This window comes from Danio rerio, chromosome 13 (assembly GCF_052040795.2).
Source record: "Danio rerio strain M-AB ecotype USA chromosome 13, GRCz13ab, whole genome shotgun sequence".
NCBI lineage: Eukaryota > Metazoa > Chordata > Actinopteri > Cypriniformes > Danionidae > Danio > Danio rerio.
In genome coordinates, this window is record NC_141033.1 from 46,240,612 (window position 1) to 46,255,286 (window position 14,675).

Sequence of the window (14,675 nt, forward strand, 5' to 3'; positions counted from 1 at the left end):
CTATTAGTCTGTCGGTCCATCCATCCATTCATCCATCCATCCATCCATCCTTTGGTTTGTCCATCGGTCCATCCATCCATACATTCACCCCCAGTCTTTTGGTTTGCGCATCGGTCTGTCCATCCATCCACCCATCTATTGTTCTGTTCATCCATCCATCCTTCCATCCTTTGGTTTGTCCATCGGTCCATCCATCCATACATCCACCCCCCATCTTTTGGTTTGTGCATCGGTCCATCCATCCATCCACCCATCTATTGGTCTGTACATCCATCCATCCATCCATCAATCCATCCATCCATCCATCCATCCATCCATCCATCCATCTATTAGTCTGTCGGTCCATCCATCCATCCATCCATCCATCCATCCATCCATCCATCCATCAATCCATCCATCCATCCATCCATCCATCCATCCATCCATCCATCCATCCATCCATCCATCCATCCATCCATCCATCCATCCATCTATTAGTCTGTCGGTCCATCCATCCATTCATCCATCCATCCATCCATCCATCCATCCTTTGGTTTGTCCATCGGTCCATCCATCCATACATTCACCCCCCGTCTTTTGATTTGTGCATCGGTCTGTCCATCCATCCACCCATCTATTGTTCTGTTCATCCATCCATCCTTCCATCCTTTGGTTTGTCCATCGGTCCATCCATCCATACATCCACCCCCCGTCTTTTGGTTTGTGCACCGGTCCATCCATCCATCCACCCATCTAATGTTCTGTACATCCATCCATCCATCCATTCTTTGGTTTGTCCATCCATCCATCCGTCCATCCATCCATACATCCACCCCCATCCATTGGTTTGTGCATCGGTCCGTCCATTTATCCACCCATCTATTGGTCTGTCCATCCATCCATCCATCTATCTATGCATACATACATGGGTTTGTTTATCACTTGGTCCATCCATCCATCCACTCCCCTATCCATCTTTTTGTTCATTGGTCAGTGCATCCATCCATCCATCCATCCATCCATCCATTCGTCCATCCCTTCACCGCCCATCCATCTGTTTGTTCATTGGTCGGTGCAACTATTCAACCCACCCATCCATCCATCCATCCATTGGTCAGACTTTCCATCCATCCATCTTTCCATCCATCCAATGGTTTGTCCATCCATCCATCCATCCATCCATCCATCCATCCATCCATCCATCCATCTAATAGTCCATCGGTTTGTCCATCAGTCCATCCATTTATCCATCTTTCAGTTGCTCTATCCATCCATCAGTCGTTCCATCTATCCTTTCCCACCCAACCATCGGTTTGTTTATCGGTCAGTCCATCCAAACATCCATCCATATATATATTATTCCCTTATTTTTATGAATAGCTGCCAATAAATGCATTTTACATTTTAATCATAATAGTTCATTTCAAAGCTTTAGTTTATCTAAAAATGAAAATTTAGTTTTTAATTACTCACCAACATGTTGTTTCAAACCCGACACTTTAGTTTATCTTTAAAACACAAATTAAGATATTTTAGATGAAAATCCTCTCTCATCCTTCATAGACAGCAACAATTCTGAGACTTTAAAACTTCAGAAAAGGAACCAGAAATATTGTCAAAACTCCATGAGATTCAATGGTTCAATGGTAATTAAACGAAGCTACACGAACACTTTTATGCACCAAAAGACTCCCAGACAAGAGTGCATGTTTATTACAAAATATTGCCTTTGCAGTCAACACACCATGCAAGCGTCATATTGTACATAGTCATAGTCAGAAGACATATGCAAATAAAGTTGTTTTAACTTTTTTTTTTTTTTTGGTGCACAAAAGGTGATTGCAGTTGATTACAGTTGAACCATTAAAGTCACATGGAATTTTTTGGCAATATTTTAGGTGCCTTTTTCTAAAATTTGAATGTTTTGGGAACCGTACTGTCTATTGAGGTTCAGAAAGCTCTTGAATTTCATGCAAAATATCTTAATTCGTGTTCTAAAGGGGATTGGAATGACAAGTGTGAATAATTAATACCAGAATATTAATTTTGGGTAAGCTAACCTTTTCATGACGTTAATTCTAAAAACAGAAACAAAGTATAATAAGGCATAAAGATGTCCAAACATTGGCTGGCAGTGTCAGATATACTTAGCACAAGGCTACTTCCATTAATTAATCCCTAAAAGACATCATGTGCTGTACATAATAGATGTGAGCGAGTCAGTCAGATTAGCTCTGTCTCTTTGTCTGACTGAAGTGGTTCAGCAGGACAGAGAAAGTCTCGGGGTTAATAGGATCACAGCTCAAGCATGACAGGATTTACTTTGTAATGTGGGACCTTCATCCAGGTCTGCTGCACACAAGTCAAGAGCTACTGACAAAAATACTCAGTAAGTTTACTGCTTAGTTTAGTGCAGATGGGTTTGGTTGGTATACTAAACATTGGCTCTGAAGTGGCATTGTCAATCAGGTCACTATGCACTGTAATATGGTTAGTTACTTTACTTTAAAACATTAAACCCATTGCCTTAAAAGCAACACGTTGACTTTATAAAGTGAGTAAATGCATTGTAACTTCAAATTGTTAAGTTGCCTTAATTTAATTTGTATAATTATACACATTATTCACTTACTTAAATTTAAAGCAATGGGTTTACTTGTGTTTTTTAAGTAAAGTTAACTAATCGATTTAAAAGCAATGGGTTTTAAAAGCAATCTTCCATTTATGTCTAAAATACTAGAAAAAAGTTGTTTCTACCCAATTATGCTCCTTTCTGCAGACAAACAATGCTTTTAAAGTGTTTCCGTCAGGTTTCAGGGCTCATCAAAGTACAGAAACTGCATTAGTAAATATAACCAGTCTACTCCTAGCTGCTGACCAAGGATGCATCTCACTCTTAGTTTCACTTGATCTTAGAGCGGCATTTGACATCATTGACCACAGTATCCTCATAAATCGCTTAAAGTCTACAGGTGTCCAGGGACAGGCTCTACAATTGTTTAAGTCATACTTAGCTGACTGTTATTAGTTTGTGAATATTATTAGACAGCCTTCACATGTCAGCCCAGTAAAGTATGGGGTGCCTCAGGGAGCAGTCTCAGGCCCTTTGCTGTTTGCAATTTACATGCTATCTCTGAGAGACATAATTAGTAGACATGCGATCAGCTTTCACTGCTACGCAGATGATACTCAATTATATATTTCAACTAAACCTGATTAGACGTCTGAAATGTCTAAGCTAACTGAGTGTATTAAAGATGTTAAAGACTGGATGACCAACAATTTTCTTCTCCTAAACTCAGACAAAACAGAATTATTACTTATTGGGCCTAAATCCTGTACACAGCAGATCTCGCAACTCAATCTATAATTAGAGGGTTACAAAGTTAGCGTTAGCTCTACTATAAAAGATCTGGGTGTCATATTAGACAGCAATTTAACTTTTGAAAATCATATATACCATGTCACAAAAACTGCCTTCTTTTATCTGAGAAATATCGCTAAGTTACAAAGTATGCTATCCATCTCAGATGCAAAAAGCTAGTCCATGCTATTATGACCTCTAGGCTGGATTACTGTAATGCTCTGTTTGCTGGCTGCCCAGCATCCTCTATTAACAAACTTCAATTAGTACAAAATGCAGCAGCCAGAGTTCTGACCAGGTCTAGAAAATATGATCATATCACCCCAATTTTATCCTCCTTACACTGGCTGCCTGTTAAGTTTCGTATTGATTTTAAAATATTGCTTCTTACATATAAAGCTTTAAATAATCTAGCTCCTGTTTATCTAACCAACCTTCTGTCGCGCTACAATCCAACTCGTTCTTTAAGATCTCAAAACTCAGGGCTTCTGTAGTACCTAGAATAGCAAAGTCAAGTAAAGGAGGTCAAGCCTTCTTGTTTATGCCTCCTAAACTCTGGAATAGCCTTCCTGATAACGTCCGAGGTTCAGACACACTCTCCCAATTCAAAACTAGATTAAAGACCTATCTGTTTAGTAAAGCACACACTCAGTGCATCACTTAGCGGGTTTCCACACAGGTTTGCATCTAGTTTATATACACTATGAACAGCAGCTACGCTAATTATTCTCTTTATTCTCCATTTGCACCTAGGGATATTCATCCCGAGGCCCTCAGACTATGCAGAGTCACTGATTCGATCCAAGACCAGCGACAAGATGATCCCAAGGTTTCCATATCCTGGACCAGGCCATATCCTGAGCAGCTGCTGTGGTGGTCATGGAGGAGTGGAGAGCATGAGTCTGATTCTTGTGACGCTCCAGGGACGAGTCTTTGCTGAGGCCCAGCTTCCAGTCTCCGCCGCTGAGACTGAAGCTCTGCACAAGACGTTTGGCCAGTGGAGAAATTTAAATGATCATGCCCAACTGAGTCCGGTTTCTCTCAAGGTTTTTTTTTCTTCACTTTCACTAATTAGTGAAGTTTTTTTCCCCTCTCCGCTGTCGCCTCAAGCTTGCATGGTTTAGGATCGGTAGAGCTGCGCATCGATGAATTGCTCTTGTAGTAATTGTAGTGATTATTAAACCACACTGAACTGAGCTAAAATGAACTTAAACACTAAAAAAACTGAACTAAACTGTTTCAATTTATTATGATCTTTTATGTGAAGCTGCTTTGACACAATCTACATTGTAAAAGCGCTATGCAAATAAAGCTGAATTGAATTGAATTGAAGTTTACTCACATTTTTTTAAAGTAAAAGTCAACTAATCAATTTAAAAGCAATGGGTTTACTCATTTTTTAAGTAAAGTCAACATTTCGCTTTAAAAGCAATGGGTTTACTTACATTTTTTAGTAAAGCAAACTAATCGCTTTTTAGCGTGTGGAAACCTTATATAAATACACACCTTAAACAGAGCCTTCAGCATTTGCTGATTCTGCAATCACTAAATTTAATACAAAATCAAGCAAATGTTTCACAATTTTGTGGAGCACACAATTTATTTTTAAAATTGCCACAGCTTTCCTGGATGGTTTGGGTAGTCAGGAAACTCTTAAAATTCTTCAAACTTACCACAAAATCACTCATTTATTCATAAAAATCAGAATTTCTTTAGTAAAATGTAATTTAAAAAAAAAATATATATATATATATGTATATATATATATATATATATATATATATATATATATATATATATATATATATATATATATATATATATATATATATATATATATATTCGGAGAAAAAAAAATTGTAGGTGCACAAAAATGTTATGCCTAAAAATATTATAGAATAGCCTAAAAATGTACTGTAAAACATTTAGCATAATAATAAATATTCTATATGCAATGCCATCATCTCTGATACCATCTTGCCCCAAAAAGGAGGACTGACTTTGTGAAAGTTGCGTAAGAACCCTGCCAACTGCAAAGGACAAAGTCAGGCCTCCTCCACTCAGCCCCTGACTGGCAAAGAAAAGTGTTAAAGTGACTTCTTAGTAAAGTAGTGCCGGGAAGGGGGCTGGAAGACTCACTGTGAGCCAATACAGGTGGGCTGTAGATGGTTTGCAGTGTGTTCACTCTGTAAAGTCTTCAACCAAGAGAGAGGGCCATTAAATCAGTTTGTGGAGCTGCAGAGAAAGTCACAAGATGGCTATGGATAAAAAGGGCTGATCCATGGGTGATGGCTACTAGGACACAAGTATCAACCTCAGCTGGGTCACCTGGGCGAGGGTGTCTGATGTTGAAAGACTCGAAAGACCCAGTGACCTCAGGATACATGACTGATGATGATGTATCTTGCACACACATAAATACAGACTGAAATATGCGTATTATCATTACAGCAATAAATGGACTTTTTAAATATATATATATATATATATATATATATATATATATATATATATATATATATATATATATATATATATATATATATATATATATATATATATATATATATGTTCTCTAACAGGTTAAAAATGGGGTATTAGGTATTTATTTATTACATATTTACTAACATGAACAAACAATGCACAATACATTTATTACATAATTCATTCACCTTTATGTTAGTTATTGAAAATAAAGCGGTTCATTGTTAGTTTGTTAACTCACAGTGCATTAACTAATGTTGAACTATGAGCTATGATTAATAAATGCAAGAGTGCTCAAATTTAGTTCATGTGAAATACTTAATTTAAAGTCTTATTTACTGTTACATGCTGTGAAATAAACAAAATCAAGCGGGATAGTTTGTCTGAAAAATAACTGTACAGATTAGAATGCTCATCAGCCAATCAAAATCAAGCGTTCCAGAGCCCCCTTAAAAATAAATATGAAATAATACAGTAATAAAGGGTTTATATGAGTTAGAGCATTTCACTGCTGAAAGTACTTTAATATTAATACTGACCACTGTCATTTCAGTAGTGACCCACTGCTGCTGATAACCTCACCTGTATTTAATACTATAGATTTAAAACCACACACCATAAACACAAGCAGATGGTGTTTATTTGCTTACAGATCCTGATGAACATATGCTAAATAGGTCAAGCTAGACCATCTTGAACACCCTCCTCTGTTCCACAGTGATGCTGAAATGTGCCAGGAGAGGTGAGTCACAGCAGACTCACACATGGCTTTCTAAACATTTATGAGAATCACTCAGCAGACCAGAGCCGCGGCAATACAGACGAAGAGGGTTTTACTTTCAAAACTGTCATGAACATGTCCTGCATGCATTGCACACAAAAATAATGTATTCATTTTCCACTCCATATTTCATTATAAGTAAATAAATAAATACATTAAAAATGAATAATAATAATAATAAATAAATAAATACATTAATAATAACAATATATATTATATATAACAATATATATATATATATATATATATATATATATATATATATATATATATATATATATTATATATTATTATATTATATATATATATATATATATATATATAATATAATAATATATAATAATATAATATATGTATATAACAACAATAATAAACACATTGAAATAATAATAATAATAAATAAATAAATTAAAATAATAATAATAATAATAAAAGAAATAATAATAATAAATTAATTAATTATTTAATCTAAAATAAATAAATAATAACAACAATAATAATAAATACATTAAAAAATTAACAATAATAATAATAAAATAAAATAATCATAATAATAAATACATTAAAATAATTAAAATAATAATGATATTAAATTAATTAATTATTTAATTAAAAAATATTAAAAAACAATAATGAATACATTAAAAAGTAATAATAATAATAATAATAAATACATAAAAATAATAACGATAATTAACTAATATTATTACTAAAAATAAATAATAATAGCAACAATAATAAATAAATAAATAAATAAAAAATGAATAATAATATTAAACAATAATATAATAATAATAATAATAATAAATACATAAAAATAATAACAATAATTAATTAACTAATATTATTATTAAAAATAAATAATAATAGCAACAATAATAAATAAATAAATAAATAAATAAAAAATGAATAATAATATTAAACAATAATAATAATAATAATAATAATAATAACAATAAATACATTAAAATAAATAATAATAATAATAATAATCTAAGGAGTCATTGAATCATAAATCTTTAGCTTTGTCAATTAACACCGCTTTTTACCTTCATGTTAGGGATCCCTCACTCATTGCTTTTTTTATAGGGCCCAAAATTGCTAGCGGCGCGCCTGATCATAACACTTGCGGTAGTCAGGAAAATGCGCAATAGTGACATTGATTCACTTACCTTTGCATGTGAAGCACTTGATGTGGAAGTGTTTGGCCTGCACTCGTAACACCTCTCCTTTGCACAACTCTCCACATTTAGCACAGCGAATCAAAGGCTTCTCCGTCTGGTGGTGAGACTCCTGTGTATGGGCCACTGCATAGAAAGAAAAACAAATGTAGTCATGATTTGTTCCAGTATTGAAAGGTGCTGTTTTGACTCTTAATACCATAAAAGACCACAATAAGGGGCCTTCGGGAGCATAGTCCACCAAATGTGATTTCGATTAAACTCACTCCAGGGTGACACTTAATATTTTGTAACCTTACCGGTGTAAAATTTAAAAAGTGACATTTCAGATATGTGTGAAATATGGAAGATTTGATGTCTTAACACTGAGGTCTTTTCATTAATTTATCTTCGCCACCGCAAACCAGTACTGGGAAACACCCATACTCTCTTGTATTCGCACACACTCATACACTATGACTAATTTTGTTTATTAAATTCAACTATACCACATTTCTTTGGACTGTGGGGGAAACCGGAGCACCCGGAGGAAACTCACGCCAACACAAGGGGAAGACAGTGCTAACCACTGAGCCACCGTGCCACACAGACTGGAATAATCTACAAATTCTGGAAGTTCAGCTCTGCGTCACAGGAATAAATCATTTTAAAATGGCATATACAAACAAAATCAAATTCCAATCAGAGCAAAAACTCGGAAAGGTTTAGACTGTTTACGTTCTGCTTCAGTATTTGCACAGCAGAACGTGTAACTTCAAATCTCCTCTGTTTTAAAAGCATCAGCACCTCAGGCGGCCACAAAATATGATTATCAATTCAGTATTGAAAAGTATTGCATGAACGAGCGTTTTTCATTCCCCTGGAGAAAGACTTCAGTCCATAATGAAATACACAAAGCTTTTACTGTTATTGATCTGCATTTGGTTTCCATTTATCTTGTTCATTTTGAGAGTCACTTTTATATATATGAGCAATTTCACTGTTTCTCTTGTATTTGCCACACATTACGGTCCTGTGAAGTGCTTTTAAATGAGATTTTTTTATTCGATGTTTGAGGTAATCTCTAATGAAAACTAAGAGGGGGTGGGCATGGAGTAGCTCCTCCCCTTTAAAAGAAACAGCCAATCGTTTTTTGTTTATCACAGCTCTGCCAGTGAGAGTGGATGAGCTCAGGTGCATCAAATGAAAAGCAAATGAGAAGTGTCGTGAAGGGGCGGGGCATGTCAGATACTACAAAGCATTTGATTGGTCAAGATTTGATGAGAAACTGAAGTATGAGGTGACGTGATTAAAATCGTTGATCCCTTTAGGTGGAAGTGACAAACTACAAGCTTGACATGTTGATATCAGGTTTATATTTTTGTCACTGTTTTGGAGCACACTTGCTTATGGATATCTTAAAACTAACAGACTGAAACTAACATTATGATATAAAAAAACTACTTTTTTATTTTATTTTCATGGGACCTTTATTAGTTTTTCTTATATGTCCTTATAGTTCATTTTTCTTTTACGTAAAGTACATCAAGTACATGTAAACAGTTAACCAATATAAGCAGACCAACCAAACAGTGATATAATTTATATTACCGCATGTTTATTTTTAGTAACAATAAAAGTCCCAGTACAGGGTTGCGGCTGGAAGTGAATCTGCTGCATAAAACTGGAACTGGCTTTGCCGCGTTTTGACTCTCGTCTTGTTTGTTTGTTTGTTTACGTTTCTTGCTGCCCGTACTGACCATTCGCCTGTTTAATGACTATGGCTGTTTCTCAATATGCGTTCTTTTCTGTACTGGCGTTCTTGTGTCCTCGTGAAACGTCATCAACCGCCGCCAAAGTACTGTTCCAATTCAAAGTTCACATCTTTCCAAGTATACATGAAATTCCCGGACGTGTACTTGCTCTGGCCTTTGGCCAAGGATGCATCGAGAGGTGACCTGTGCGAACTTGTGAAGCTCAGGTATCCCAGAATGCATTGCAGCGTAACCAGCAAGCGCTAATGGCAGAGGAGGAAACTTGCACGGTTTTAAAAATACTCCTTTACTGAGTCACAAAATAAAGTTTTAAGAGTTTTTCAGGCGAGAATGTAGTTGTTTTAAACTCGAATCGGCAGTTTATTCACAAAGATAGCGCTTTTTTAACGATGTGGCTCAACTTATGCGGACTCCGACTCCCAGCCTGCCAGCGGGAGCTCCGTCATCAGCTCCCCCACAAGAGCAGCTTCACTTCGGCCAGGCCATCTCGGACGTACCGCTGGATCTCATCTCTCCATTGTAGTTAAAACATGATATTTAATTCATCTTGTGAATATCTATCGGTGTCACACAACCAGCGATCGCTTTTCAGAGATCGCTGGTTCTCACACGAACTCAAAACTACATTTCCGCATTTCCCAGGACTACATTTTCACACATGCACTGCTCCCAAACACGCATGCCTGTTCATTCATCTATCCTAATTGCAATCACCAGCTGAACCTTGTCACAGACTGATATCACACCATACTTAAGCCACACATTCACGTTTCCAGTTTGTCGAGTCTTGTTTGCTTTACTGTGACATTACAACGTGTTTCCCTGTCTTGTTTTCTCCGTGTTAGACCTTAGCCCAGTATTCCCTGTTCTCCTGTTTAGCCGCCTGCCTTGTGACCTGTTGCCTGATTTACGAGTACGATTTTGGATTTCCCTTAATATACCCGATTGTACCTGATTTTACTATTGCTTGCCTGACGCTGAATAAACCTACATTTGGATCCTACCTTCTGTTGTGAGTGTCACTCCCCCCAGTCGTTACAATCGGACAGTTTTTGGTCTTGTAAATCTATTATTTGTTCTCAGGTGTATTATTTTGGCAGTGTTATTTTGTTACTTTTTATAATTGTCTTTAATTATGTTACGGTGTTGTACGCTGTTTGTCCTTGATTACTACAGTAAATAGCTTGACAGAATATTTCCTATCGTGTGTAAAATTACCATTGTAGTTTAATAAATCTGATAATCAAAGACATGTTTCAGTGTATAATAACTCATTTTAATTAACATTTTTATGAATATATGTGTACACTTTCTTAAATCAAAAATGTAGATTTATAATATTAATATAATGCAAATTTAATAATTTTATTGTTAATGTACAGTGAAACTGATGAATCCATGGTGAGGTAAGGGACGTTATAAAGTACACTGCTGTTCCATTTGAAGAAGTACCCGACTTGTGTCCTCGCGTCCTCGGGAGTTTGTTCTTCCAAGTCTGAACTTGGCAAGTCTGAACTTCCAAGGACGCAAGTCCAAATTTTGCATATTTGGTATTGAGAAACAGCCTATGACTCTGGATTAATTTATTCATTCATTTTCTTTTGGGCTTAGTCCCTTTTTTAATCCAGGGTCGCCACAGTGTAATGAACCGCCAACTTATCCAGCACATTTTTACGCAGTGGATACCCTTCTGGCCGCAAACTATCTCTGGAAAAGACTCTGGATTACCTATATACATCTGTTTGATCCTGTTGACCGTTGCCTGCCTGACCATCCTGTTAAAAAACCTGCATGTGGATCAGCAACTCTGTTGTCAGCGTCCATCACATGACAAAATCAAAAACATTGCAAATTAATTCTTATATTCAATAAATATTCTGAGAAAATTACTATAATTTTTTTACTTTAGATGCATTTAAATCTGTTGTATGGGAATCCAACACAACATTAGAGCACTTTAAAATACAATATGAGCAGCTCTTTAATGAAGCACAAATAACAACACCTACTCCTTGCATCCCATCATTCCCTCCCTATCCACAGAGAATGGCTGGTTTTGAATTTAAGATCAAACACACACGCAGTCTCTCTGCTACTGAATCGCCATCACAGGGAAGAGCATGCGTGTGTGTTGGCTCGTACGAGTCTCATGGGACATTCGTTTCACAGACACAGACTTTTTTCATGCATATTTATGAGTCGACTCTCTTTCCCTGCCCCCTTTCTACATCCTCTCCACCCTTCAGACCCTCCGTCCCAGGACAAACAAAGCACTGGAAAGCGGGATCAGAGCCGTATCACTCACAGCCAGAGACAAAGCATAATTAACCTCAAAGCCTTTTCAGCATTCACCAAAACATCAATAACAGTATGTTTGAAATAAAAGTGAACAAGTGCAGTGAGATCAAATGTAAACAAACTACATTAGATATTTCTATGCTTTTATATGACGGCAAGATTTGAGCGATGCTTGTTTATGCAAAATAATAGTCTTGATGTTATGCAGTACAAAAAAAGCTAATGGTTTTTGAAATTTACTGAATTACTGAAAATGGGTCAACACAGTGGCTCAGTGGTTAGCACTGTCGCCTGACACCAAGAAGGTTGCAGGTTTGAGTCCCAGCTGGGGTGGTTTCCCCCACAGTCCAAAGATATGCGGTACAGGGGAATTGAGTAAACACAATTGGCTTTGGTTTATGAGTGTGTGTGAATGTGCGAGTGTATGGGTGTTTCCCAGTACTGGGTTGCAACTGGAAGGGCATCCACGGTGTAAAACATGTGCCGGAATAGTTGGTGGTTCATTCCGCTGTGGCAACCCCTGATAAATAAGGGACTAAGCCGAAGGAAAATAAATGAATGAATGAATGTACTGAAAATGTAAAATATTCTTTGGTGTTTTAGAAAGGTTTTGCATACACAAAACTACATTGTAAAAATGATCCTCGTTCAAAAGCATCCATGAAAATTAACAAGAATGTTGTATTGTGCATGCCTGGTCTATAGCTGGCGCTGTCACTATGAAACTCAATGCAAAAATACGTTTCTGTACCCCATCATTTTTTTTTTCTTTTTGTCAAATGCTTATATATATATATATATATATATATATATATATATATATATATATATATATATATATATATATATATATATATACACACACACACATTTTTAAGTGTTATTATTTAAATTACAAATATATGCTACCTGACAAAAGTCTTGTCAAGTTTTAGGAACAACAAACAATAACTCGACTTCTAGTTGATCATTTGGTATCAGAAGTGGCTTATATGAAAAGCAAAGGCCTCTAGATTATGCTTATTTTCCCAAAATAAAACATGATCGTGCCTTGATTCTTAATGATTTAACTAGGACAGTAAGGTCTGACTTTGTCTCGACAAAATTCTTGTCATTTAACATAAATAATGTACAGTATAGGAAATAAAGTCATGGTGCAGTGGAAAAAGAATCCCTCCTCCTTCATCTTACCCCAGACATGCTCAATAATGTTTATGTCTGCTGTCTGGGCTGGCCAATTCAAGAGCACCTTGACCTTCATTCCTTTCAGGAACTTTGATGTGGAGGCTGAAGTATAAGGAGCGCTATCCTGCTGAAGAAATTGACCTCTTCTTGTGGTTTGTAATGTAATGGGCAGCACAAATGTCTTGATACCTCAGGTGTCTTCCACACAGCAGATCTCTCGCACGCCCCCATACTGATTGTAACCCCAAACTATGATTTTTCCTTCTCCAAACTTGGCTAATTTCTGTGAGAATCTTGGGACCATGTGGATTCCAATAGGTCTTCTGCAGTATTTGTGATGATTGGGATGCAGTTTAACAGATGATTCAGCAAAAAAAATCTACCTTCTGTCACTTTTCCAAATGATCAACTAGAAATCAAGTTATTATTTGTTGCTCTTACAACTGGGATTGACGACAAGACTTTTGTCAGGTAGTTTATATATAAAAACAATTAAGAATTTATTTCCATTTTCAGGTGTCCAAAAATGCCATTGTTGTGTAAATAATAGACTAATATGCATAATCCAAAATAAATATATGTGCTTTTTTTCTTTCTTAAAACAATACACATTAACGCAAGAGGAAAAGTGTCTTTTAGTCTTGCTTTCTGAAAACTTGATCAGAGTTAAGTGAATTATTGCTTGACAAATCAAGGAAACCAAGACAGGCATTCATTCATTCATTTTCTTTCGGCTTAGTCTCTGATTTATTAGGGTTTGCCACAGACGAATGAACCATACACTACTAGAGCATATGTTTTACACAGTGGATGCCTTTCTAGCTGCAACCCAGTACTGGGAAACACTCATACTTTCATTCACACACACTCATAAACTACAGTCATTACATGTCTTTGGACTGTGGGAGAAACCGAAGCACCCAGAGGAAACCCACGCCAACACGGTAAGAACATGCAAACTCATCACAGAAGTTCCCAGCCGGGACTCAAATCAGCAACCTTCTTGCTAAGAGATGACAGTAATGACAGTAGAAATGTACTTTGATTTAAAAGGGATACTTCACCTAAAATTACATATTTGTCATCATTTTGTTTCAATAATGTTTGAGTTTCTTTCTTCAGTTGAACACAAAGGAAGATATTCTGAAGAATGCTGGGAAATAATACTGATTTTTACTCCTGCTATAGACATCAGTGACTTTATTTTAAATTTTGTATGAATTGTTCCTTTATGAATACTTAATTATAATACTTATATATTTATAAACAAAATAAAAATACTATATTAGACAAAGCAACATCCACATTGAAGCATCTAACAAAATTCAAAACCCAAACTGTATCGTCACGTCTCAAAACTGAGCTTATTTCTCTCTTAAAACACCTTACCATTAACAACATCTGATCACTTACTAATATAAAACAATGCATTCAATGCTTAGAAAAAGTATGGAATCGAATAATCCAATAGATGCAGATGACTGCACTTCCAGTACTTCATTTCAAACACTTTGTGAAGCTTTATGAAACACATCCTCCACACAAGCAGCCATTTATGCTGATTAAGCTCTGAAGTGGCACAACAAGATTAAGTGGGCCGGTCAGAAGAGTTAACCTCCATCTCTGAGAGCAGCATTACTGATATGACA

At 36.0% G+C, this 14,675-nt stretch overlaps 1 protein-coding gene across 51 annotated transcripts in view; it reads right to left on the reverse strand.

Moving 5' to 3' along the window:
* The window catches only part of ablim1a (actin binding LIM protein 1a), a 110,724-nt gene that overhangs the window by 66,610 nt on the left and 29,439 nt on the right, over window positions 1–14,675 (reverse strand). For all 51 annotated transcript variants that reach the window (XR_015504856.1, XR_015504841.1, XR_015504837.1 and 48 more), the window contains 1 exon segment: window positions 7,781–7,915. Coding sequence is in view for 6 of the 51 variants with exons in the window: in XM_087277245.1 (XP_087133371.1) it covers window positions 7,781–7,915 (135 nt within the window). In the remaining 45 variants the exon portion in view is untranslated.